Source organism: Arachis hypogaea, chromosome 19, assembly GCF_003086295.3.
Source record: "Arachis hypogaea cultivar Tifrunner chromosome 19, arahy.Tifrunner.gnm2.J5K5, whole genome shotgun sequence".
In the NCBI taxonomy this organism is placed as follows: Eukaryota; Viridiplantae; Streptophyta; class Magnoliopsida; order Fabales; family Fabaceae; genus Arachis; species Arachis hypogaea.
The window spans coordinates 2,344,900-2,370,271 of NC_092054.1; the positions used below are offsets into that span (position 1 = coordinate 2,344,900).

The 25,372-nt window shown below is 35.0% G+C and overlaps 4 protein-coding genes across 4 annotated transcripts; 3 read left to right on the top strand and 1 right to left on the bottom strand.

Annotated features, from left to right (window-relative positions):
* Window positions 1-10,686: 10,686 nt before the first annotated feature.
* Window positions 10,687-11,847, top strand: LOC140181891 (uncharacterized). Its single transcript, XM_072227549.1, has one exon. It carries the CDS (start codon window positions 10,687-10,689, stop codon window positions 11,845-11,847), a length of 1,161 nt encoding a protein of 386 aa, XP_072083650.1.
* Window positions 11,848-15,110: 3,263 nt separating this feature from the next.
* On the top strand, window positions 15,111-17,150 carry LOC112775887 (phosphatidylcholine:diacylglycerol cholinephosphotransferase 1). The gene is made up of 3 exons (XM_025819783.3): window positions 15,111-15,889; window positions 16,021-16,158; window positions 16,664-17,150. Exons 1-3 carry the CDS (start codon window positions 15,458-15,460, stop codon window positions 17,006-17,008), a joined length of 915 nt encoding a protein of 304 aa, XP_025675568.1. The 5' UTR covers window positions 15,111-15,457; the 3' UTR covers window positions 17,009-17,150.
* A 1,783-nt stretch (window positions 17,151-18,933) lies between these two features.
* On the bottom strand, window positions 18,934-22,787 carry LOC112775889 (protein POST-ILLUMINATION CHLOROPHYLL FLUORESCENCE INCREASE, chloroplastic). Its single transcript, XM_025819786.3, has 8 exons — window positions 22,187-22,787; window positions 21,380-21,506; window positions 21,205-21,289; window positions 20,877-20,955; window positions 20,644-20,757; window positions 20,171-20,283; window positions 19,397-19,507; window positions 18,934-19,303 (listed from the first exon to the last, which is right to left on the bottom strand). Exons 1-8 carry the CDS (start codon window positions 22,269-22,271, stop codon window positions 19,178-19,180), a joined length of 840 nt encoding a protein of 279 aa, XP_025675571.1. The 5' UTR covers window positions 22,272-22,787; the 3' UTR covers window positions 18,934-19,177.
* A 15-nt stretch (window positions 22,788-22,802) lies between these two features.
* LOC112775888 (palmitoyl-monogalactosyldiacylglycerol delta-7 desaturase, chloroplastic) lies at window positions 22,803-25,322 on the top strand. The gene is made up of 5 exons (XM_025819784.3): window positions 22,803-23,653; window positions 23,763-23,903; window positions 24,033-24,173; window positions 24,571-24,677; window positions 24,830-25,322. Exons 1-5 carry the CDS (start codon window positions 23,057-23,059, stop codon window positions 25,023-25,025), a joined length of 1,182 nt encoding a protein of 393 aa, XP_025675569.1. The 5' UTR covers window positions 22,803-23,056; the 3' UTR covers window positions 25,026-25,322.
* The last annotated feature ends 50 nt before the right edge of the window (window positions 25,323-25,372 follow it).

A 25,372-nucleotide genomic window follows, 5' to 3' on the forward strand; every position in this document is an offset into this window, starting at 1 on the left:
CTCTGTCTTCCCCTTTCTTTTTGATTTCAAATATAGAGGCATTCAGAGAAGAGAAGCAGCTAGGGTTTTCATCCAACTTCAATCCCTGCCATTCTCATCCTCTTCCTCTGCTGCAAATTTCGTACGCCTCCGCCGCCGCAACACGCCTCCCTCGCCGCCACGCCCTGCTTCCGCCGCAGCTCCTGCTTCTTTTCATTCTCACATTAGAAGCATTCAGAGAAGAAAAGATCCGATAGAGTTTTCATACAATTTCAATTCCTACATTTCTCTCTTCCTCTTCTTCTGTTGCACATCTCACTAGCATATTCTCGTTGCTGCAACCTGCGACTGCCACCGCGTAACCTGCCCCCGCCGCGCAAGACGCTGCCCCCGCCGCGCAAGAATCTATGTGACGCTACTTATTGTAATGTCCATTGGATCGGATGGCTTGGTTTTTCATTGACTGTATAATCCGGCTTGGGTCCTTAGTTGCCCCTTCCAACACATTTCTTTTGTTACCTTGGAAAATACTCGAACTTGAGAGCATTGGAAAAAAAGCATCATGAGCTTGCACTGCTAGACCAATTCAATGTTGGTACATGATGTGTCATACGATGTCTTCTTGTTCTTCTTCATAGCTGGGAGGCATGATTAGACAACAAAATCTTTGTTCTTTTAGGTTAGGAATTTAACTCTATGGTGTTTGTGGAACTTTTTGTTTTTCGTGTGAGAGAGAAGAGTATATTTCTCAATGATGGTGCCTCCGATTTGTTTTTTTTTTTTTTTTCCAAACAATCACAAATCGGACGGTCCGATTTGTGATTTCGAAAATAAAAAAATTTTTAATGTTAAAATCGGACCATCCGATTTTTATTTAAAAAAAAATGCAAAACGGACCATGTGATTTTTAGTTTTCTTTTTTTTTTCAAACAAATCGGACCGTCCGATTTGTAGTTTACTTTTTTCTTCAAACAAATCGGACCGTCCGATTTAAATAAAACACCATATAAAAAAAATACCTAATCTTCCAATAACAATGTATTACACATATATTTAAACAATATAAAAAAAAAGTAGCCAGTGTTTATGTATCATAGAACTCTGTCTACATTTCATATAGTAGGTCCAACTGTCCAAGTCCAAATAAAGGAGGAGGGTTGCTATAGGCCTTTGGCAACTAAGGTAAGACTTGTTGAATCCTTGTGACATGGATCAAACAGAGTGTTGTGTATGGATAGGTTGATTGGAAAGATTGCTTGAACATCATGACCAAGACCAAAATGGGTGGCCTTTGTTCCCTAAAGAATCTCAATCTGCAGTGATGAAATGCCTCGTAAAAGGCTAATGAACAGAATGATGCTTTTGGACAAGCAAAAGAAAAAAACATGATCTGATGATCTGTATACTGTCAAGTTCATGAAATTAAACTAAAAATTTAATCCAAACAAGGTGGCTAGTCTAGTATTTTTGAAAAAATAACTTAAGAATGATGGAAATGGTTGGCATGATCCAATCACCAACATTTGCAAGTTCCCAAGACTAATGCTTCTGATAGCTGCAATGCAAACTCCATAAGTTATCTCCCATCCATGTTTCATACATTAACATAATATATTTTCTTGTTTAATCCCTTCCTATGATTTTAATCCATTGTCTATTCCAGGTCTTTGCCAATAAATCAATTGAAGATTTGATGGGATCTAACTCTGAGGTTCACTTCTCTGGATTTCACATGGATTGCCTAGAGCAAAGAAAGGCCAGCATGGAGCAACCAACAACTTCAGAAGATGATTTGTATAAACAACCTTTCATTATAGGTGTGTTTTTGAATGGCAGGCTGCCAATGTAGTCATAAAATCCACCAACTTATTAGTTGGATCTTGGAACTCAATGATCATGCTGGTGCATAATATCATTCAATGATCACTTCACTTTTTGATATGCTAGTATAAGTTATACTCTCTTGCTTTAAATTTTGCAAAATGGTGTCAAATCATATACTTTGTCATTTCTTTTAAAAAGTAAATTGTCAATGAAATTGTCAATGATACCTTTTGGCCTACCAACTCAAAAAAATAGATCGTAAGTTTAATATTAATTTTTTTTTAAATATCATAACTCGTTCAATAGATTATATCTTATATGTATATAATAACTATTTGTTGAATGCTTTTTATCATAGGAATGATAGCGGAGTTTGGGTAGCCGGTTGAATGAGAGAATGTACTTTACAAGATGACTTCAATATTCAGGTCATATTTATAAGAAAGTATTTTTAACATAATTTTTCCAACACACTTCTAATTAGAATTATATTGTTGGTGCTCTAAGCAGATTAACGACTCCACACGAATGAGACTTGCCGTAGATTTGGTTTTAGAGGAGTACAATGATTTATGTCTCTTAATACAAGAAAATGTTTGGCAATATAGGACCAAGGTGGAAGCATGAAGACATTTGGGAATGGGGAATTATCTTTTTAGATATTTTTAATATTTTCTTTGAAAAACAAATTACTAAGCTATGTTTCATTTATTTTTACACTAATTTATCGTTCTATATATTACAATTCTATACTACTAATTTTCTTTACTTTATCGGTTAATATAAATTATTCATAACCAGTGACGGATCCAAAAAATTTTGATAGTGGGGCAAAATATATATAATATGATAATAATTTTTATAAAAAAATATTATGTTTATATAAAAAATTAGCTATTAAATTATCTACTATAAATTTGTGTATAAATATATATATTATTTAACTTATTTTTAATGTGTATTTTGTATTTTAAAATTTGTATTTTAAGATTTATTCTGTACAAGTGATTATTTTATATATACGTAGCATAATTGTTGTTATAATTATATTTAGTTATGGTAAAATATGATTAGATTTCAAAATATCTATTTACAAATTAAAATACTAAAATAATAATTTAAATAATAATATATAATTTAAAATTTAATTTTTTATATTTCATATATTGAAACCTTCACAATATAATCAAAATATCTTTTTTTTTATGTGTCGTTAAACAATCATTTAAAACTCAACTTTCATACAATTAGCTCTTGATAATATTCATAGTTGAAAAAGTTCATTCAATTAGTATAGTTATTATGAAAAAAATTAAAGTTAATTTCAAAAGAAGAAACACAAATTGATAGATAATATTCTTTCGAGTCGATTTCTAAAAAAGAATACTAATCCTATTTAAACTTGAAAATTGATCATTATAATGGACATTTAATATGAAATTCTCAAATTGACTATCAAGTGTCGAAAGTTGAATAAAAAATTATTGTGGGATCAAATTCAATAATTTAATGGGGACAAATAAATATTATTATTATATACTACTCAATAAAATTTCAAATTATAGTGCGGGCACTTGCCCGACAGCTATGGGAGTAGATCCGTCCCTGTTCATAACCTATATATTCCCGTAACTAATTATTGCTAAGTATGATAAATACAATATAACTAAATCCAAAAAATGAACAAAAACAAAATTCAAACATATCCTGAATTTATAAGATATAATTGATCTATGTTAATCCAAAAAATGAACAATGACAAAATTCAAACAAGAAAATTTTGAATGTACAGTATCATAAATAAAAAGAAATTAAAAAGGAAGAAACGTTTGAGTGTACAGTGTCATTCTCTTAACTTTTTGTTTAGTCATAATTTTCGACACTTAAATCTTCAACAGGTAAATAAGGTATTCTCAAACATTTTTTGTTTTAATTAAGAACTTCTTTTATGTTAGATAAATAAAAATATATTATAATTATATTCTAAAAAAAATTGCATTTTTTCGCCATACATTTAGTTGATCAATATAATAACTGTAAGGAAAAATCATCAATATTAATTATTTCCTACTAGTATTTTATTGCATAAAAGACAACAGAGAACGTTCTGTACAACACCAAATATGCAGCAAATGAACGGAATCTAAATGAGTATAAGAAGTGATTCTTCATTCTTGTTAAACATAACATTACCTGCCTTATTTTCATAGAAATAAGCAATGAAGTATTTAGTCATGGTTGTGTTACAAGAGCAACTCAAATATGACATCTTTCTATCTTACACTGAATCACACATTTCCTACTGACATATGAAGTACTCAAACAAAAGGAAAACATCGAGTACAAATTATACACTACAAGCAGTGAGTCAATAACATAATTCAAACCAGAACACAGCTAACATTGTACATTCCATCCATTATACTGATCAAATGGACATCTCAGTGACATTGATATCAGGTTTCTTTACCAATTCCTAACCACTTCTTCGGAAGCAGTCGCAGCAAGACTCCCACTCTCCACGAGAGTGTCTATTTCGCATTCTCAAGGACCTTGAACCTCATAAACAACTTCCAACTACTGCACCAACTGTGATGCCTATATCTGAGCACTACCTTCTCTGCTTATCTGCAACCTCATTTCATTTTGCATAAATCAATTATTTTGTGTGAACTTTCTCTAAGCAAGAAAAAAGTGGTCATTATTAGAGGCTCAAATAAATAGCACACTTCAACAAATATAAAGGAATTTACAATCATATAAGATTTTTAAGTCTTTCAGTTACCAGTAACGTCATTTTCTTCTTCAGGAATCCAACAACAACAAAACAATAATATATGCTACTTTGGCGCACAGTTCATCGCATGCAACATATGAGCACTAGAAGATGCCTTTGTGAACAGCATTCTGGCTGAATATTCAAAAGCAATAGGGAATAATCCCCTCATTTCATCATGTCCCATTCCCAAGTCTCTGAAGCAAGCATCAAAGCATATATATACAGTTATTTCCTTATCAAGGGATATATAAATTTACATGCTGGGAATATATAAATATAGAAACAGTTCGCTGGCATCTATTTTAGCATTTCGTACGGCAATGATACCAATGAAACTGTTCTCTCCTACTCCTAGTATGGTCTATACCTCCAATCTGCTCTTGATGGCCTCCCACTGGGAATTCCATAACCCCACTACAAAAGAAAATAGATTATAAGCAAAAGCCAAATACGTACAACTATATGGTACTTTAATATATACTTAAATTGTAAGACCTAGAATTTTTGAAAAAGGGCTATCATGAGCTAATTTTAAATTTAGTATTTTTGTAGCTTTAATTTCAGAAATTATCTTATTAAAGATAATTAAAGCAAATTTTGATTTATTGAATTTAAAATAAGTTATAGTTATTATACAATTTTATAATTATTTAATTATTTTCTATATTCAAAATTATAAAGTTGGAAGTTGTGAAATAATAAAGGATTTAAGTATATTATTTCTAATTTTTGGATTTGAACATTTTATTGAAAAGGAAATGTGAAATTGATGAGCAAATAGTATTTCCTATATACAATTAGTGTTGGATTTAATTTGGGTTTCAATTACTATATTATCCCTACTTTTATTTGAAATTACAAAAGTAACCCTAACCCTAATTTTCAAAAATAAAACCCTAACCCTGAAACCCTAACCCATGACCCGGTCCCCTTTTCCCCCAAACCAACAGCAGCTGAAATCCTTTCTCCCCAAAACAGTAACACACGGTCTCCTTTTCCATTTCCCTAAAAAGAAAGAAACGAACGAAACAAAGAAAAGGAGAGGCAGAATTAGGGAAGAGGGGAGAAGAGGGAGGCGGCGCGGTGGGTGCCACTGCCACCGTCGCCGCCGTCGCCAACAGAGGGAGAGGGAGACTGAGTCACGGCGAAGGAGAGGAGGAGGGAACTCGCCAACGCGCCATCACGTCGCCGTCAGCAGCTCCGCTGCTCCGGTAACCCCCCCACCGGCAAGGACAGAACAGGCAGAAGCAAACCTGAGCTAGGGCAAACTTGCAGAGTTTCCAATAGCGGCTTCCGACGACGTCAGCGCGATCCCGGTGACCAGAGGCGCGGTGGCGCAGCTTGCAACAACGGCGGAGGCGTACCAGCTCTCCCTCCTTGCGAGACTCTCCTCTTCCTAGCCATTGTGTTTCTCTCTCCTCTGCGAGCTCCTCTCTCTCTCTTCGAAGCCCCATACCTGCAGTCGCGATGGTAACAACGAAGATCCCCTTCCAGCGGCAGGGACGGTCTCCAGGGGCGATGGCGAGGACGGCGGGACAGCACCTCCTCTCTCGCGCCTCTTCCTTTCTTCTTCCCCCATTCCCTGTTTCGAACTCCTTCTCCCTCTCCCTACCTGATCCGCGGCAACGACGGCGACATCCAGCCTCACCGGTGTCACCTCCTTCTCCCCCTCTTCTTCCTTTCTTCTCCCTCTCTGTTTTCTCTCGCTATTTTTCTTTCTTTCATTCTCAGCAGGGTGTGTGTGTTAGGAGAAGGTTAGGGTTTAGAAAAGGGATAAAAGGTAGTTTAGGTATTTTGATGAAATTAGAGGGTATATGTGAAATGTTTCAAAAAACTTGAGATGTTACAATTAATCTCAAAGGATGTGATTTGAGATTTTTCAAGAAAAAATCCTAAACGGTCATTGACAATTACTTCAAAAGACAACAAGGTCCTTAACAAAAAAAAATATCCTTTCCGACAGCTAATTTTACTTTTATGAGCTTATTAGCCCCTTTAGTCCCACAAAGTTAAATATCAATGACCGAAAAAGATTATTTTTTTATTTGGAGGCCTTTTAGTCCTTCGAAAAAATTATCAGGGGTCAGGTTGAGTATAGATTTTCCATGCAAAGAGAGTTTGACATTTCATCTCCTATAATTTAGATGATTCTAAGGCTGATAATATAAATCAGGTATAGTATAACTACAATCATTCAAGTTCTATAAAGCTAATCCAAATAGATAATCAAAATCTTTTAGATAATCGATAAAGATGCATCAGAATTTAGAAACAACATTGAGAAAACTAGAAGGTTTATCATAACAAGCAGGAAATTAGATTCCAGCAGATATATAAAAATATGAGATTCAAATGTGAGTGATAAACAAAAATTGAACTCTAGACCTTTTAGTCGGTTTTTATTTATCTAATGCTATTTTTTTGAGAATAACAAAAATTGAACTCTAGATCTTTCGATCATAAAGATTTTGATACCATGTCAAAAAATTATTTCTCCCAAAATATTAAACTAATAAAAAGAGACATATGAATGATTATATCTCTAACATATTATACATTATTTTATGCAAATCATAGATTGTTTGATAAATATCCTTAACTTTTTTTATTTTTATATTCATAATAAATAAATATCATGTGTGAGTCCTACTACTTTAATTTAAAGATAAATAGATACTCACTTTTTCACTTTGTCAATTTTATTTGAGAGGAGCTTAATTCATATCTATGTATCTGATAATGTATACTCATTGAATACTTGGCCCCATTGAGGCATAAGGGAAAGCAATAAGAATAGAAATGATCCCTTTACTTGTTTTGCAATCTAAGTCAAGCTTAAAGTCTTTGATTTTGTGTTTTTTTTTTTTTTTTTTGTCGGTAGATTGGACAACCCAATCCTAGGTATCCCAATAGATTGGACAACCTCCAATCTTAGATACACAACACACCCACACATTCCTCACACATTTTATCACAATTTTTTCTCATTTGCATTTTGAGGGGGAGATATGCCATTAGAGCCAAGGCTCAATATAACCGAAATCATTGAACAATAATCAAAACCTTGCAGATAATAAGGTAGCGTTTGGTGGAGAGATAGAGACAGAAAGACTGAGACTGAGAGACAAAGACTAAGAGACAGGAATTGAAATAAATTTCAGTATTATGTTTGGTGCAAAATGGGAGATAGGAATTGAAATAAGAATAAAACTCTAATTTAATTTGCACAAAGGGTAAAATTGGAATTAATTAATTGAAATGAAAGTATTTTAGGTATAAAATGTTATTAAAGTTTCAGTCTCCACTCTCCATCTCTAAAAATTTTAGTCCCCTGTGTCCTTACTTTTTGGAGGTACTGAAATACTGAAATTTTAGAGACAGAGACAAAAATTTTAGTACCAGTCTCTAAACTAATAAACACGATACTGAGTCTCAGTCTCTCGGTCTCTATTTCAGTACCTCAAAATAAACACTACCTAATTGAACAAAAAGACATGAAAATTTAGAAACAAAAGCAAACTATAAATTATAACATGAAAACAATAATTTCTTGGGATAATAGTATATATGTTTTTGGGCACAGTGTGGCCCAAAGGGCCCATAATACATTGTGTTCAAGTTGGATAAAATAAAATTAGAGACGTGATCTTTGGGCCTTTTATATCCATATGTTTGTGAACTACATATTCACACAGCGGTGTAAAGGGAAAGTCTTCATCATCTAGGGTTTGTTGCGATAACCGAAGATAGCCCCATGAGAGGTGGCTTTGTGAGAGGGGGAGCTGCTAGACTGCATGGGCCAAGGCTGAGCGCAAGGTCGGAAGGAGAGCTGCTACACAGGTCTTTGAAGAAGGTAAGAAAGATAGCAGAAGAAGAAGAATTTATTGGAAATTCTACACTAGTAGCCAGAAAAGAGGATTGGATGGAAGAAGAAAGGAGTACTGAAGGAGCAGAAGCAGATATTCATGTAATCGGAGTGACGAGAGCCAACAATGAAGAAAACAGCAAGAGATCATTTGCCCAAGCTGTCAGGGCAGGAAAAGCACAACAAGGGGAAAGTGGAAACGAAGCAGAGAAGGATTTTCAGAAGGACAAAATGGAAGAAGAAAGTGATGAGGAGAGTGACGAAGAACAGGAAATTAGCATTGAAAAAACTGAAAATGGGGTATACAATCTGGTGATCAGCAAATCTTTGAAAAAAGAAATTTGCAAGGAATGGTGGGAATCAATCATAGTTAAGCTCCTGGGAAGGAGAATTTCTCTTCTGGCGCTCAAAAGAAGACTAGAGACAATGTGGGGGAAGAACGGCAGCATTGACGTTATCGATCTCGGAAATGATTTCTTCCTTGTGAAATTCTATAATATGGAAGACTTGGATTTTGCACTCATGGAGGGGCCCTGGAAAATTCTTGACCACTACTTAACCATTAGATGGTGGAAACCAGAATTCAACCCCCTCACAGCAACAATAGATACACTGGCAACTTGGATTCGTCTCCCAGGCCTTGCGATAGAGTATTACAATAGAACAATATTGGAGAAGATTGGCAACATTGTTGGGAGGACCATGAAGATTGACATGACAACAGAAAACATCTCCAGAGGAAAATATGCTAGAATTTGCGTGGAGATAGATTTAAGCAAACCCTTGGTGTCTCAATACCAAATCAATGGTATCACTCATCTAGTGGAATACGAAGGCCTCCATATGGTGTGTTTCAACTGCGGCTGCTTTGGACATGAAAAATCCTCATGCCCAAGCTTAAGGTCACAAGAAAAGCCAGAAGCCAGTAACAATAATGAAGGAAAGGGATACGAAAAGGCAGGGACGGAGGAAGAAGAAGGGGGCAGAATTGGAAAAGGGGAGTTAAGTAAGGGCAAAGGCGTAATTGCAGAGGAGAATAACGGATTTGGCCCTTGGATGCTAGTCCAAAGGACAAGGGGGAAGAAATTATTGAAAAATGGAGAGGGAACCAGTAACGGCCAAAAAGGAAAAGAAAAAGTTTTGTCGTACGGGGAGCACACCTCTCGTTTTGCAGCTCTGCAGCATGAGGTAGTGGAGGGAGACAAGGAGACAAATGAGGTTGTGGTGATACCACAGAAGGATGAGAGCGATAAGACAAATCCAGTTGGAAGCAAGGAAACCACAGAAAAAGACAAAAGAAATAAAGGAGCTCTAGAGAGGAATACTATTACAAAACTAAAAGACCAAATTCCACAAGAAAATAACCAGACCCACAAAAATAGCCCAAAACCAAGACAGACAAATAGCAAGATGCAAGAAATCCAAAACCAGACCAACCCAACTCTTGCCCCTATAACAGCCCAAACCATGAGAAAAGAAAGAACCCAAACCAAGACTAAAACCCAAACCCAAGAAGATACTAACATGAACATTACTGACAAAGCCGTTCATTTTCAAGAAAATTGGGCAAACAACAACCAAACTCAAGACTCTCAAATCACTGAAATGGTTGAGGCCACTGGAATACAGGCTTGCGACATGGAGGAACCGCCTGACCCAGTCCCGCCAGACTTTGGAGCCAGAAATTCAGAGGATCTAGGAGAAGCCATGGAAGTTTTTGAAAGGGAACCAGCCCAAGGAGAAGCACAGGAAGAAGTACCTCCTTCATTAACGAGGGAGGATATGCATGATGATTAAGAGGCCTTGAGCCTCTTTGCTTTCCCAACCTTTTGGGTTAGGGTGTCTTTGTTTTGGTTTAGAGTTTTGGATAAGACTTTTGTGTCATATAATGAAGATCATGATGTGAAATATTAGAGGGGCAGCGAGCAAAAGTACCATTCGCACCCTCAAGGAGTTGCAAAACCAAAAGAAACCTGACCTCACTATTCTGGTAGAAACCAAATGTAGCGGAAATAAAGGAAGAGAGGTGATTAAGGCAATGGGATTCAATCATGCCATTGTCGAAGAAGCTGTCGGTTTCGTTGGAGGGATCTGGATCCTCTGGAAGAACGATGATTTCAAAATCAAAGTTATGTCAACCCACAAGCAATTTGTGCATATGGAAATTGAAAACAATCAGCGGAGGACATGGAGCCTTACGGCTGTATATGCAAGTCCATAGGAAGCACAAAGAAAAGAAATGTGGGAGCTTTTGCACAACATCTCAAGAAACATGAACTTACCATGGCTGATGATAGGTGATTTCAATGACATCGCAGAGCAAAGTGAGAAGAAAGGAGGAGGGGGAAATGATGCCTATGCGTGTAGACGCTTCAGAGGCTGGATTGACAAATGCAACCTCATAGACGTAGGTTATTCAGGATCAAGATTCACATGGAAGGGGGGAATAAGAGAAGGCCAAGAAAGAGTTTATAAAAGGCTGGATCGAGCTTTATGCAACTCAGAGTGGCGTACAAATTTTTCAAATGCATTTGTGGAGGTGCTGCCAAGAATACAATCAGACCATCACCCTTTGTTGCTACACACAAGACCTGAGACTAGTATCCAAGGAGAGAGACCTTTCAGGTATGAAGCCATGTGGAATACACATGAAGACCTCCCAAAGGTTATTAGAAGTGCTTGGAATAATGAGTATGACTTTCCAGTAGCCTTAAACAATTTAACTAAAAGTCTGAAAAAATGGAATAATGAAACTTTTGGTAACATATTTCGAAAGAAAAGGAGGCTTTTGAATAGAATTCAAGGGATACAAAAATCCAGGCTTTATGGTAGGAATAAGTTTCTTGATGGGCTGGAAAAAGACCTTTCGGAGGAATTGGAAAAAATCCTTGATCAAGAGGAGATCTTCTGGCTACAAAAATCCAGACAAAAGTGGCTAGTAGAAGGAGATAGAAACACTAAATATTTTCACACAAAAACTCTGGTGCGCAGAAGGAAGAACAAGATAGTGAAGCTGAGGAACAATAATGGTATATGGTGTGAAGAGGTAGAAGCTGTAAAATCGATAGTCTCAAATTTTTTCACTGACCTATACCGAGATGAAAGACCAAAGCGCCCCACTATTCGATGCAGTTGGCAATATAAAAGATTGGAAGAAGAACAGAAACAGATGTTAGAAAGAATGCCCATTCCAAGTGAGATTGAAGAAGCTATCCACAGCATAGGTTCCCTAAAGGCGCCTGGAGAAGACGGATACCCTGCGTTGTTCTTTAAAGAAAATTGGAAGGTCCTCCAATGCTCCATCTGTGCTTTCATTCCGAAACTATGGCAAGACCCCCCCCTCAATACAACAAGTAAACCAAACTCTTCTAACACTTATACCCAAGATCAACCAGCCTGAATTTGTCTCTCAATTTCGACCCATAGCCCTATGCAATGTGATATATAAGTGTTTGAGCAAAATTCTGGTCAAAAGGATAAAGCCCACTTTGAATGAAAGAATTGCTCCGAATCAGTCAAGTTTCATTCCAAGTCGGCTAATCCATGACAACATCATCATTGCAAAAGAAATGGTCCATACCATGGGAAAAATGAAGGGGAAAAATTCATTTATGGCTATCAAAATTGATTTTGAGAAAGCTTATGATCGTTTGAACTGGTGTTTCTTGGAAAAATGTTGCTTGGAGTATGGAATGTCGGAAAAAACTATTTCCATCATCATGCAGTGTGTATCATCAGTTTCCTTCAAGATCTTGTGGAACGGCGAGAAACTTGATATGTTCAAGCCAAGTAGAGGACTAAGGCAAGGGGATCCTCTGTCCCCTTACCTTTTTGTCATCGCCATGGACAAGCTCTCGCAACTCATAGAAGAGACCGTTACAAAGGGAAAGTGGATACCTATGAAAGCGGGACAAAGAGGACCTCAAATATCACACCTTCTCTTTGCTGATGATCTCTTGCTGTTTGCGGAAGCAACGGATAATCAAATGAAAGTTGTGCTTGAAACTCTAGACGAATTTGGAGCTGCATCGGGGTTCAAAATCAATGCAGAAAAGACATCCATTCTATTCTCTAAAAACGTCCCCAACTGCAAAAGAGTAGGCATAAAGGAGATATGCGGCTTCCAGGAAGTGCCATGTCTAGGAAGATACTTAGGTGCCTACTTGACAAACAAACGAAAGAAGAAGGAAGACTTTAAAAGCATTATTGAAAGAACAAATAGCAAATTAAAAGGATGGAAGGCCAATTGCCTATCCTTAGCAGGGCGCATCACTCTTGCACAAACTGTAATCAGCCCAATGCTCAATTTTGATATGTTACATACAAAAATTCCCATTGGAATTTGCAATGAAGTGAAAAAATGCCAGAGAAAATTTATTTGGGGAGAAAACTCAAACACACGAAAACTGCATGCTGTGAAATGGGACACTCTCTGTAAAACAAAAACAAATGGGGGCCTAGGCATGAGAAAGCTTCACATCATGAATGATGCCTTTTTTATGAAACAAGTATGGAGGTTAATGCACGAAAGAGAGACACTGTGGGCGAAAGTCCTTTTCAATAAATATGGAAGGGGAAAAGATTCAATCCTGAACATGGAAAATAGGGCATCTGACTCAAAGTTTTGGAGAGATTTGATAAAGATCAAAGAAGACATGAAAGAGAACTTGAGGTTTTCTATTGGAAATGGTAAGTCGACTTCTCTATGGAGAGATAAGTGGTTGTATCATGAAAATGCTCTTATTGAGGATGTACAGGAAATAAACGCTTCCCTTCTCAATATGAAAGTGGCTGATGCAGTGTTAGAAAATGGATAATGGAACTTGGAATTTTTAAGGGAGCTCATTCCTGAAGACAAAATTTTAAAGATTACTGCATGCCATCCCCCGAAAGAGAGCCTAGGTGAGGACAAGATCATGTGGAGTCCCTCCGAAGATAGAAACTTCACAGTAGCCAGTGCTTATAAAACACTCTCTCAAGCAAATGAAAATCAAGACCAAACCTGGAATCTTATATGGAAATAGAAGGGCCCCCAGCGTATAAAATGTTTTATGTGGTTAGCAACTCAAAACAAGCTGATGACCTCAGAAAGAAGACAGAAGATCTTTGGTGCAAATCCAAACTGCCACCGATGCCCCAATAATCCAGAAACACTACTCCACACATTAAGGGACTGCACAGAAGCATCAAGAATTTGGCGGCAGTTAGTGAAACCCTCTCACATAACCACTTTCTATAGAGCTCCCTTCGAGGCATGGATCCGCTGGAATCTTACAGTGGAAATCGGTGCTAATGCACAGCCATGGCTGTCCCAATTTGTTGTGACTTGCTGGTGGCTATGGAAATGGAGGAATAAGGAGATCTTTGACCCCCCTTTTAGAAGACCAAACAATGCACATTTATGGATTAAAGAATATCTGCAGAGGATCAATAATGCTTTTGAAAAAGTCAATATCCTTAAAGGAGCACAGAAGAAAAAAGAAATAAATATTGCATGGCAACCTCCCGACGATAGATGGCTAAAAATCAATACTGACGGAGCAGTCTTACAGGAGCACCGTATAGCAGGGTGTGGAGGCTTGATTCGGGATAGCCGTGGAAGATGGGTAGCGGGGTTCTTGGCGAATATTGGCAAAGGAACAGCATTCACAGCAGAAGCTTGGGGAATTCTCCATGGATTGAAACTAGTTTGGGATTTGGGATTCAAAAAAATCATTCTAGAAACTGATTCAAAAATTGCATTCCAAATTCTCAGCAAAAGAGAAGAAAGGGACAATCATCCGGAAACAATTATAAGAAGCATCAGCCAGTTAATACAAAGAGACTAGAATGTAAAACTCTGTCATACATATAGGGAAGGAAACAAAAGCGCCGACTGGCTTGCGAAGGAAAGTTTACAAGCATGCCTTGGATTTCATTTCATAGACAGGATGCCAACAGGGCTAAGGAACATTATAGATGATGATGCTAGAGGGGTATCATTGCCTCGTTTTATTATTGATTTTTAATTTTCTTGGGCGTTAAGCCCCATCAAAACACCAAAAAAAAAAAAAAAAAAAAATATTCACACAGCGGTTAAGGGAGCTATTACCGAACACGCTATCCTTATCCTTAGACTACTACTTGGCCCAACTGGTTACTTAATAAATAAGATAAAAAAAAAAATTTCAAACTTTCGTTTTCAATGAAATTTTGAATTTTCTAAATAACACTAATTAAAATATTAAAAGAATTTCAGAGAATAAATTAAATTTTTAGTTTTAACTTGTAAGTTAGGCCAAGCCTTTTAATCTATGTTGGTTAGGCTCATTTTTTTTGTTATTGGAGATGTGCTGTCTTATGGGGCATTGTGGTGTTAAATCAATTTGTAGGGGCAATCTTTTTTGATTTATGCTATATATAAATCGGACCATGCAAGTTATAATTAAAAAAAAATATCATTGATAAATTGGATGGTTCGATTTGTAAAAAAAAAAAGTTTTAAAATTTGAAAAAAGTAAATTGAACCGTCCGTATTATATAAATTTTTTTTATGAAATTGGACTGTCTAATTTGTCTGAAAGCACTCGCACCGTCTAATTAATAATTTTCTGACATCATACACCTGTAAAATATGCTACTTTTTCATAATAAAATAAAAAAGCGTACATTCCACAACCACTCAAGCAAATACATTCAAATGTTCAATATATATTTGTATTTTTTTTAAATCCTTAAAATATATATTAATAAGACTCAAATAAAATAACCTACTATCTTCACTCTTCACCGACCACAAACTACACTCTCTACACATTTAAACAATCAGATACATCATCTTAAAAGTTAAAACCCCAATTCACCAACACCAATTACCCCAAAATTTAGAAGAAAAACAAAATCACAAACTAACAAATACCTAACCTTTGGAATCTCCGCCACCACCACCATCACTTTAACGATCACCGATTTTTATATAATACACCATTCACACTTAATGCATTCATCATCATTCACATTCTCTCACCACCATGGACGGTGGTGCACCCACTTTCTCTGCTGATTCCGCCGCCGCAGCCGCCACCACAGCTAAGACAGAGACACAAACGCCAGCATTAGCTAACGGAGCCGTTAAGCGAAGGAGCGGCGGTAATAACCGAACGGAAGCAGCAGCTAACGGCGTTAAAGTGATGGCAGCGAAGAAGGCGTTGCATTACCATTCTTACTCTCGACCCTCGTTCTTGAAGTGGAGACTGCAGGATGCTGTACACGTGGCGACACACCATTGGATGCCGTGTTTGTTCGCGGTGGGCTTGCTGTTCTTCATGGCCGTGGAGTACACGCTCCGAATGGTTCCTCCTTCTTCTCCTCCGTTTGATTTAGGGTTCATCGCCACGCGCTCACTCCACCACCTGCTTCAAGATTCTCCTAATCTCAACACCGTTTTGGCCTTCCTCAATACGGTAACTTCCTCTCTCTTCAGATCTGAGGAGATTCAATGTGTTTGTGGTGAATGTAAATGGGTCGATGTCAAAATCTGGTTTTGATTAATGAAAGAAAAAAAGTTTAAATTTTGTGGAATCTGTGGGTTCAGGTATTTGTAGGAATGCAAATGATTTATATCATGGGAGCATGGTTGATTGAAGGAAGACCAAGAGCAACAATCTCAGCACTATTCATGTTCACATGTCGTGGGATTTTGGGTTATTCCACTCAGCTTCCATTGCCACAGGTAACTGAGTTTTCTGTTTTCAGTGTCTCTATGTTCATTTTAGTGCATGTTTTGATCTTGCATTAGTAATGAAAATAGTTTAGGTGAGCTCAGTATTATTGATAGTTGGATCTTTGAGAATTGGCATATTTTTGTGTTAAATTAGTTTAATCACATGTTAACAAAACAGAATTGAAGAAAATGACTTTTTTCCACTTAAACAAATGTTCTAACTATAAAACTACTCATACTTTTGGCAAGTCAGCTTGAGTTGTTTAATTTGCATGTTTGTTAATAATGTTTGGAAAATTCACATTATTAAGATATATATGGTAATTTCCCTTTTTCCTCAAAAACTATGGTCTATAAGAATATAACCTAACCAAATGTGTTTTGTTTTCAGTAGATAATTACTAGAGTTTAATTTTGATACATTGACAGTGGAAAGAGCTTTACACTAATGTTGTATGAAAATTAAATTCATATTACTAAAGAAAATGTATGTTTGTTTCATTGTGAATTTCAGGGATTTCTGGGTTCCGGGGTGGATTTCCCCGTTGGGAACGTATCGTTCTTCTTGTTCTTCTCCGGCCACGTGGCCGGATCAGTGATCGCGTCACTGGACATGAGGAGAATGAAGAGGCACGAGCTGGCGTGGTTGTTCGACGTGCTGAATTTGTTGCAAGCAGTGAGGTTGTTAGGGACAAGGGGCCATTACACCATTGATTTGGCAGTTGGTGTTGGTGCTGGGATTCTCTTTGATTCTCTTGCAGGCAAGTACGAGGAGTTTAGCCACAGCAAGTTATTAAGTCTCAATGGTGATCATATCAATGGTGTTGCCAACCATACAAAACGAAATTTGATTCCATGAAGAGAGGGAAAAAGTAAACAAAAGGAGAGAAAAAGCAAAGAAAAGAAAAAGGGAAGGATGTGTGTGTGAAAAAGTAAATGTAGTCTCAATTGCAATGTTGTTGATTTGTTTATTTAATTTATTTATTTAATGTTGGTTGGAAGTATTGGTGTGATTGGCGTTATTGTTTTTACATTTTGTAGATCGGTAATATTAGAGAGACAAAAAAAAATCAGAATTTATCTTATTATTTTTATAATTAATGAATGCTAATAAGGTAATTTCTGACTATTTTTAGTTAATTTATTTTGGTTACAAAATATTTTTCAAATTATAGATATAATTAAAGAGATATTTAAATTATTAAATTTGTAATTAGAAAATCCTTTTAAAAAAATCTATATTTTGGTAAAGGCTTAAATAAATCATATAAAATATTCGGTTTTTTGTTTTTGTCTTTGTAAAGGTCTTTGATTTAGTTTTTATCATTAATATGTTTTGTTAGATATTAATATGACAAATTAAATATTAATGTAGAAGGCTATATTATAGAATTATTTGAATAGTATAAGATATACAAACACCTAGAAGAAGATTTTGAGGAAAACAAGAAGTGTAAGAGTAACATATTTAAAAGTGAGAATTGTCAAAGGTGGGTTAAGAAAATAAGGACAATTTATGCAGTTGAATTCATCGCGTGCTAGAACCGTAGAACGCCAGGATTGAAACAACACATATTGTCCTTTGGGATTTAGATTTGGAATTAATGCAGGACTTTATTGTAATTATAATTATAAAACAATAAATAGTAAATAATTAGTTTTAAAGGCAATACCAATGAAAATATTTTTCATGTTTGCATGTAATAAGTCACTTACTTACAATGTTTTTTTCCCCTAAATTATTTTTTCTATTTCAAATCTCTGGTATTTTCTTATAATTGCTTTTACCGCTCTATTTTTCTTTTTGAGAAAAGGATAAATAGGGTCCCTAACTTTTTGTCTCGCGGACTTTTTTGTCCTTGACCATTGAAAAATATTTTTAAGTTCCTGACCTTCACAAAATTTGGACGGATCAGTCCTTCCGTCCAAATGCCTCCGTCAGGGACTGATCTGTCCAAATACCTCCGTCAGGGACTGATTCGTCCAAATTTTGTAAAGGTCAGGGACTTAAAAATATTTTTCAATAGTCAAAGACGAAAATATCACAGGACAAAAGATTAGGGATCTATTTATCCTTTTCTCTTCATTTTTTATACATTTTTTTTAGTATAACTCACAATTCATTGACGGATATGAAAATCTTGATGGCGTAATAAATAATACCTTTCAAAAATTGCCAACTAGTAGGTTGGAAATCTTTTCTAATGACAAACATTTTTCCCACTTAAAATGGAAAAGAGAAATTAAACCCTTATAGAATTCTAAACCATTTTTTTCTTCTCTAAATTAATTGAATTGAATTGATAAAATTGACTTGTGTTGAAGTCCCAACATTATCAAAGGGGTAAGCAGTTATGTAGCCTTATAAGCACCAACCAAAACATTAATGGACCTGCAGCCTCTATTTGACTTTGGAATGTCCTTGTATTCAATAAATTAATATGGTTAGCATTTATTGCATTTTATTCATAATAATTGTCACTTAAATTGTTTTTTTTTAAGAAATAAAAAAAAATAATTATTTTATATAAAATCACTTTTTTTCCCACGAAATTGCATATATAAACAAACATAACATAGTACTATTTTAATGGTTTGTAATAGTACATTTCTATATATTTATTTATACTATTCTTCACATCATTACATGCATGCTATATAAGTATAAACACTTCATTTTCAGAAAGAGAAATAATAGACCTAAACTTGCAAGATTTTACACTCATTACTATCTAAGGTTGATGGGGCAGTTATGTATTGCCATTTTTTCAGTGCAGAGTAGAATTGGAATATACAGAACTTTTATATATACTTGAGTATTCAAATCAACAATAATATGTATTAAACAAGACTTTTAAGTGTATCTGAAATACCAATGTTCTAGTAACTTTAACCGTTAATTTTAATTATAAAAAATATATATAATATATATTAATTAAAATTAGCGGTTAAAATTACTAAAAGATCAGTATTTTAGGTATATTTAAATTTTTTTCTTAAATATAATAAAATGTATATATATACAATTCTAATCCTCAGGATCAGAATCAGCATCAATTGGGCATGTTCCATCATCAAAAGTGGCTAGTGGGTTGAACTCTATTGAGTTAGGATCTGTGCACCCTGGAACAAGATCTAGATTGCATCTATCACCCTGCATTGTGAAATTATATACTTAATCAAAAAGGTTTAGCAATCAATTACATATATAAATCAAATGAAGATGCTATAATGTCTTTGCACTTACCCCTTCTAACGATAAGTTACCAGTTATAGCACATCTGGTCATGACTACACTTGTGTCTGGGAATATTGCTTTCTCACATGCTCCATCTTTACTCAGTTCCTCTGCCAATCCCTACACCAAAGTCACAAATTAAATACAGAAAAGTATAGTATAGGTAGAAAATGAAAATATTAAACAATGTGAACAATAAATATATCAAATGTTCAATTCATTAAGTGTGCAGATGGTTATTCTAATATTAAGATTTAAGTGAGTAATTTGGAATGTAGTGTGTTTTATTTGAATTTGGCCAATTTTAGGGCCCATTGTTCAACAAAGTACCTAACATAACCCATTTAAGATCATGTTAACTAAATTATCATAATAGCAAGTTAAACACTATATGTGTAGCTACCCCTTCTAATGATAAGTTATCAAGAAGTGAATTGATAAATTTAATAATATAGTCGAGTAGATTTTCACTTATCTACTAGAATTGCTCTTTCTTTTTGCTTATTATGACTTCTAACTTAGAAATTCTCGCAATTTATCTTAATTTAAGTGTTGGAGTCGAGAGTCCTACACAGTTACGTCTCCACGGTGAAAAATTACAAGTTTAGAATGAGAGGGTTAACAATAATTTCGTGTCTTCTATTACCCAATTTTACTAGAATATGGTTTGTGTAATCATATATCCGGACAACAATTATTTAATTTAATTTTTACTTATGTAGGAGTTTTTAACCATTTACAATCTCACAATAAAAAATAAAGAATTATGATTATTATTATTACCTCATTAAAGAATTCAATTGGCTTGTTCTGAAAACCTTTGGGAACTTGAAACTGCAACCTATATGGACCATCCCAGTCCACTCCATTTGTGAATGAGAAGATCAAGTTCAAAGCTATACACAAGAGAACAATAACAAGTTAACAACACCACAATGCAATCTAAATGGTTTTTCTCAAGAGTGTACACTTCCATTTTGAGAGAAATAAAATAAAGAGAAAATGACAAATAGATCCCTGACCTTTTGTCCTGCGGACATTTTTGTCCCTGACCATTGAAAAATATTTTTAAGTCTCTGACCTTCACAAAACTTGGACGGATCAGTCCCTCCGTCCAAATGCCTCCGTCAGAGACTGATCCGTCCAAGTTTTGTGAAGGTCAGAAACTTAAAAGTATTTTTCAATGGTTAGGGACGAAAATGTTCGCGGAACAAAAGGTCAGGACCTATTCGTCCTTTTCTCTAAAATAAATTTACCATGCTTAGGAATGCATATTTGGATGGTATAAATTGGCCTATCAGCTTTGCCTCTGTCTTTTCTTAGCATAGCCCTTGGCTCACCACCACACATAATTGGCTGATTAAAACCTCCTGAAAATTTTTACATAAAATTGGAAGAAGAGAAAAAAAAAGAAAAATGGAAATTTATCTATGTGGACTATTTATTCAAAAATGCAGTGACAACTAAATACTTGGTAAAAAACTAGTACCATTAAAAGCAACTCCAAATTCTTCATTAGGTGCAAGTTGAGCTGCTGCTGGATTGTAAAAAAGCTTTAGCTTTTCTCCCTGAAAGAAATAAAAAAATAAAAAGTTAAACTATTTCACTGAAATGTAATAATTCAGAATTAGTTATAATACAATGTGATAGTGTATGTTATGGTGGAAACTCAGGTGCAGTCGACTTCACGTGGAGTTGATAATTGAGAGTCTTTGGATGATTTGACTGATTTGACTAAATTTTTATCTAACAGCTCTCGGCTATTAACTTCACGTGAAGTCGACTGCACCTGAGTTTTCACCGTATGTTACACATACTGAAGTTGGAGGGAGGCCATTCATGGTTTTCCAATATACAGGTGCCCTCCCAAGTTCAAACATGGCCCATGATGGAAGCTTGTACCTAAAAAAGTTAAAATAAAATAAAATTATAGTTGAAATTAATCTGAATCAAAACCAAAATAGAAAATGTTATTTCAGTGAGAATTCATACTCCTGAATTTCCTGATTTGGAGTTGTTGCAACAGCAGCAGCAGCAGCACTAATCCTTTTACTTGCTTTCACATTTCTCTTCTTCATGGGGTAACATCTTGGTAGTGAAACATTGAGAAAATTATTGGCTGCATCACAAATGTTACACTGATTTAGATCATCTCATACACATTCTGTTACAAAGAATTCACATTTCCACTTATGAAATAAACAAAGGATTCTTAAACATGAAGGTTCTTATGAAATTTGTGTATTTTATATGTGATTTTCTATATATTATAACTCTATAAACATTATGAATGAAAATACTGACTATAAATATAGAATCATCACCTTTTTACCAGTTTAAGTAAAATAATTGCCATGAGTCATATAATAAGGTTGTTGGTGAAGATTATTAGCACATAACATATCTTAGCCTCATATCAAAGTTCATGTGAATTCAATTTCAATGTAATGATAATCTGTTATAGTTCCTACTTTGGTGGAGAAACTTGACACAAAATCTATAGTGTTTATATCTTCTAAAAGTCTTCGGACTTAAGGTAAAAATTCAAGCGCAGTCAGCTTCATGTGTAATTGATAGTTAAAAACCGTTAAATGATTTGACTGATTTGATTAAATTTTCATCTAACGACTTTCAGTTATAACTTCACGTGAAGTTGGTTGCTCCTGAGTTTCCAGAATTATATAATGATCATTATAATCAAAAGCTAAACTAAACTAAACATAACTAAACATGTGGCGTTTTAATTGATTCTTAAAATTACATAACTAAAATGAAATAAACGCGTATTAGAAGACTAACCAAGCGTGTTTTGAATGGTGGTAGGAGAAACACAAGGTTGCGTGGAATAACCAAACATTGATACATTTGTTGTTGCAGCCATCATTGAATCAAATCACTCACACTCTTTTTGTGCCTTCAAATTTGCTTTACTTCTCCACCACCCTCTTTCTCTTTGAGGTTAGAAAGAATGATGATGCAAAGTATAACTAAATCATCATATATCATATAGTAAGATATTTTAATAGCAAAGAGATATTTTTTAAGTTTGCGTGTGGGAAAGTGAGAAGTGGCAAATGGTAAGACACAACTATAACACCCTATTAAACCAAAATTTTGGAAAATAAAATAGAAATGAATCTTGTAATTAGTCTTTTTTCCATTATAAATAAATAACACCAATTTAAAAGAAAACATCAGAAGTTGTAGTAGTAATGAGGATAAAACAAAAAACAAAAAACAAAAGAAAACAAAAGGGTTATCTAAGCAATGAAAATATCTGGACCTTATTACTTTAGGGAAATCCCATTCATAGGCCAATAAACTTCAAGGATTGCCTTATCCTCCTATACTTTCTTTCTCCTTTTTTTTCTCCCACTTGCTTTATAACTTCATGCCACAATTTTCATGAAAAATTAATTAATTAACTAGTTAAATTAAAACTCCATTTTCCCCACAAGTGACTTCCACCACAAATTGTGGGTCACTTGCCACATCACAATCACCAAAATCAAACCCCAACAACATAAAACCCTCTTAAAAACCCAAACCCAAGATTCTCCTATTCTCCACCCACAAAATAGTACAATTTTTTAAGGCCTTATTCATTGTTTTTCATTTTAACAAAAACAAGGGTCTTTTAACAAAAAGGGTCATTTTTTTTTTCCCTTCATGGCTCTGATCACATCACAGCCTAAACACCCTCTTCTTAACCAAATTACCACTGTTCACTGTGCAATTCCAAGGTTGAACAAAACTGTGATTGGTCTTGGATCCTTCACAAACAATGTTAAAACCATTAAAGTTTGTAACTTTAACTCAAACCCAAGAAAATTCACTCTTCAAAATCACAACTTTATTACCTATAACAATAACAAGAAGCCAATAACAGCAGCAAATGCTGCATTTTCCTCAGAACCTTTGGTGCCACCAGAACAAGAACAACAAGAGCAAGGGCCATTGAGGAATCAGAGAAGGATTCTGCTATCTGATGTGGTTGTGGAGAGAGAGAGGAAAGTGTTATTTGGAAGGAAATGGAACTCATTGGATGTTGGAACTGCTGGTGTTGTTCTTGCCATGCATGTTCTTAGTCTCTTTGCACCATTTCAATTCAATTTCCATGCTCTTTGTGTTGCTTTGGCTTTGTATGTTGTGACTGGTCTATTTGGTATCACACTCTCTTTCCATAGAAACCTTTCTCATAGGAGCTTCAAGCTTCCCAAATGGCTTGAATATACATTTGCCTATTGTGGAGTTCTTGCTCTTCAGGTGCAATTCTTTTTCTTCTAATTCATCATTATTTTTAATTTCACTCAAATACATATTTTTATAAATGCTTGGGACTGAATTGAAGAAGAAAAATGATTTTTTTTTTCAGGGTAACCCAATTGATTGGGTTAGCACTCATAGGTACCATCACCAATTCTGTGATTCAGAGAGAGACCCTCATAGCCCCACTGAAGGATTCTGGTTCAGCCATATGAGTTGGCTATTTGATACAAATTCTATCATAGAAAGGGTATTATAGGAATTCCATTCATTTGAGTAATTTCAACTATTTTCCTATTTCTCTGTCTTTTTGTTAATTTCCCACATGTTAATTCAATAGTACATAAATTTTATTGTTGTTGAATGTATATGTTTGCAGTGTGGGGAGACAAACAATGTTGGTGATTTAGAGAAACAATCTTTTTATAGGTTTATAAGAAGTAGTTACATTGTTCATCCACTTGCTTTGGGAGCTCTTCTTTATGCCATTGGAGGATTTCCTTTTCTTGTTTGGGGAATGGTAACATAATTTTCTTTAATATCACTTATTTGAATAGATATATGACAAATTAAAATGAGGTCAATTTTGGAATGCAATGTCAAGTTGGCAATATCTTATTTTATACATTCAAAAAGTTGTGAAGTAAAGAAGTAAAATCAATCATATACTTTCCATTTTCAATTCATTTGTTATATGGTGGAAACTCAAGGTGCAGTAACTTCACGTTAAGTTGATAACTGAGAGCCGTTAGATGAAAATTTAGTCACATCAGTTAAATCATTTAACCGCTCTCAACTATCAACTTTACGTGAAGTTAACTGCACCTGAGTTTTATATATATGTTATCTACTTAAACTTTGTAGATATAGGGAGTATTTACTTGAAGCTTATGCATGAATTGGTTACATGAACACAGGGTGTGAGGATTGTTTGGGTGTACCACATAACTTGGTTGGTAAATTCAGCTTGCCATGTATGGGGGAATCAATCATGGAACACCAAGGACTTATCCAGAAACAATTGGTATTTCTATTTTCAATCTTTCAACTATGTTATAAGCTTATAATTTGATTGAACAAAATGAGGGGTATTGTGTATAATATCACCTAAATCTCATGGATATTAGGGTACTTTATCCTTAATTATTGTGCTAATTTTACATGTTATTTGATTAGGTGGGTGGCATTGCTTGCATTTGGTGAAGGTTGGCACAATAACCACCATGCATTTGAGTATTCAGCTAGACATGGCTTAGAGTGGTGGCAATTGGACATGACTTGGTATGTGGTTAGGTTCTTACAAGCAATTGGATTGGCCACTGATGTGAAGCTACCCTCTCAAAGTCACAAGCAAAAAATGGCATTCAATTGAATGGTGCAAGATTTCAAAGTAGCCACATGAAACATGGTTCTTTGTTCAAGTCCTATGTGGTATGAAGGGGAAAAAAGAAGGGTATATTAGTAATATTTTAAAAAAAGATAAACAAGTTGGGCAAATGAGGATTTGAGTGAGTGGTACTTTTGTTGATGGCAAAGTTGTTTTGTTAGGCAAGTAAAAGTTGCTTATAGTTTGGGAAGAGTTTCAGGTGTATCTGGAACACCGGTGTTCCAGTTGTTTTAACGGTTGATCTGAATTATAAAAAATATATATAATATATATTAATTGAAATCAACGGTTAAAATAACTGAAACACCGGTATATATTCTCCGATACACTTG

Bases quoted from the DNA above. Each gene is read 5' to 3' on its own strand.
- LOC140181891 (XM_072227549.1), top strand. From the start codon at position 10,687: ATGTGGGAGCTTTTGCACAACATCTCAAGAAACATGAACTTACCATGG.
- LOC112775887 (XM_025819783.3), top strand. From the start codon at position 15,458: ATGGACGGTGGTGCACCCACTTTCTCTGCTGATTCCGCCGCCGCAGCC. The intron at 15,890-16,020 runs GTAACTTCCTCT...CTGTGGGTTCAG, and splicing joins TTTTGGCCTTCCTCAATACG to GTATTTGTAGGAATGCAAAT. The intron at 16,159-16,663 runs GTAACTGAGTTT...TGTGAATTTCAG, and splicing joins CTCAGCTTCCATTGCCACAG to GGATTTCTGGGTTCCGGGGT.
- LOC112775889 (XM_025819786.3), bottom strand. From the start codon at position 22,271: ATGATGGCTGCAACAACAAATGTATCAATGTTTGGTTATTCCACGCAA. The intron at 21,507-22,186 runs GTTAGTCTTCTA...TTTGTGATGCAG, and splicing joins CACCATTCAAAACACGCTTG to CCAATAATTTTCTCAATGTT. The intron at 19,304-19,396 runs GTAAGTGCAAAG...TTCACAATGCAG, and splicing joins GTAACTTATCGTTAGAAGGG to GGTGATAGATGCAATCTAGA.
- LOC112775888 (XM_025819784.3), top strand. From the start codon at position 23,057: ATGGCTCTGATCACATCACAGCCTAAACACCCTCTTCTTAACCAAATT. The intron at 23,654-23,762 runs GTGCAATTCTTT...TTTTTTTTTCAG, and splicing joins GTGGAGTTCTTGCTCTTCAG to GGTAACCCAATTGATTGGGT. The intron at 24,678-24,829 runs GTATTTCTATTT...TTATTTGATTAG, and splicing joins GACTTATCCAGAAACAATTG to GTGGGTGGCATTGCTTGCAT.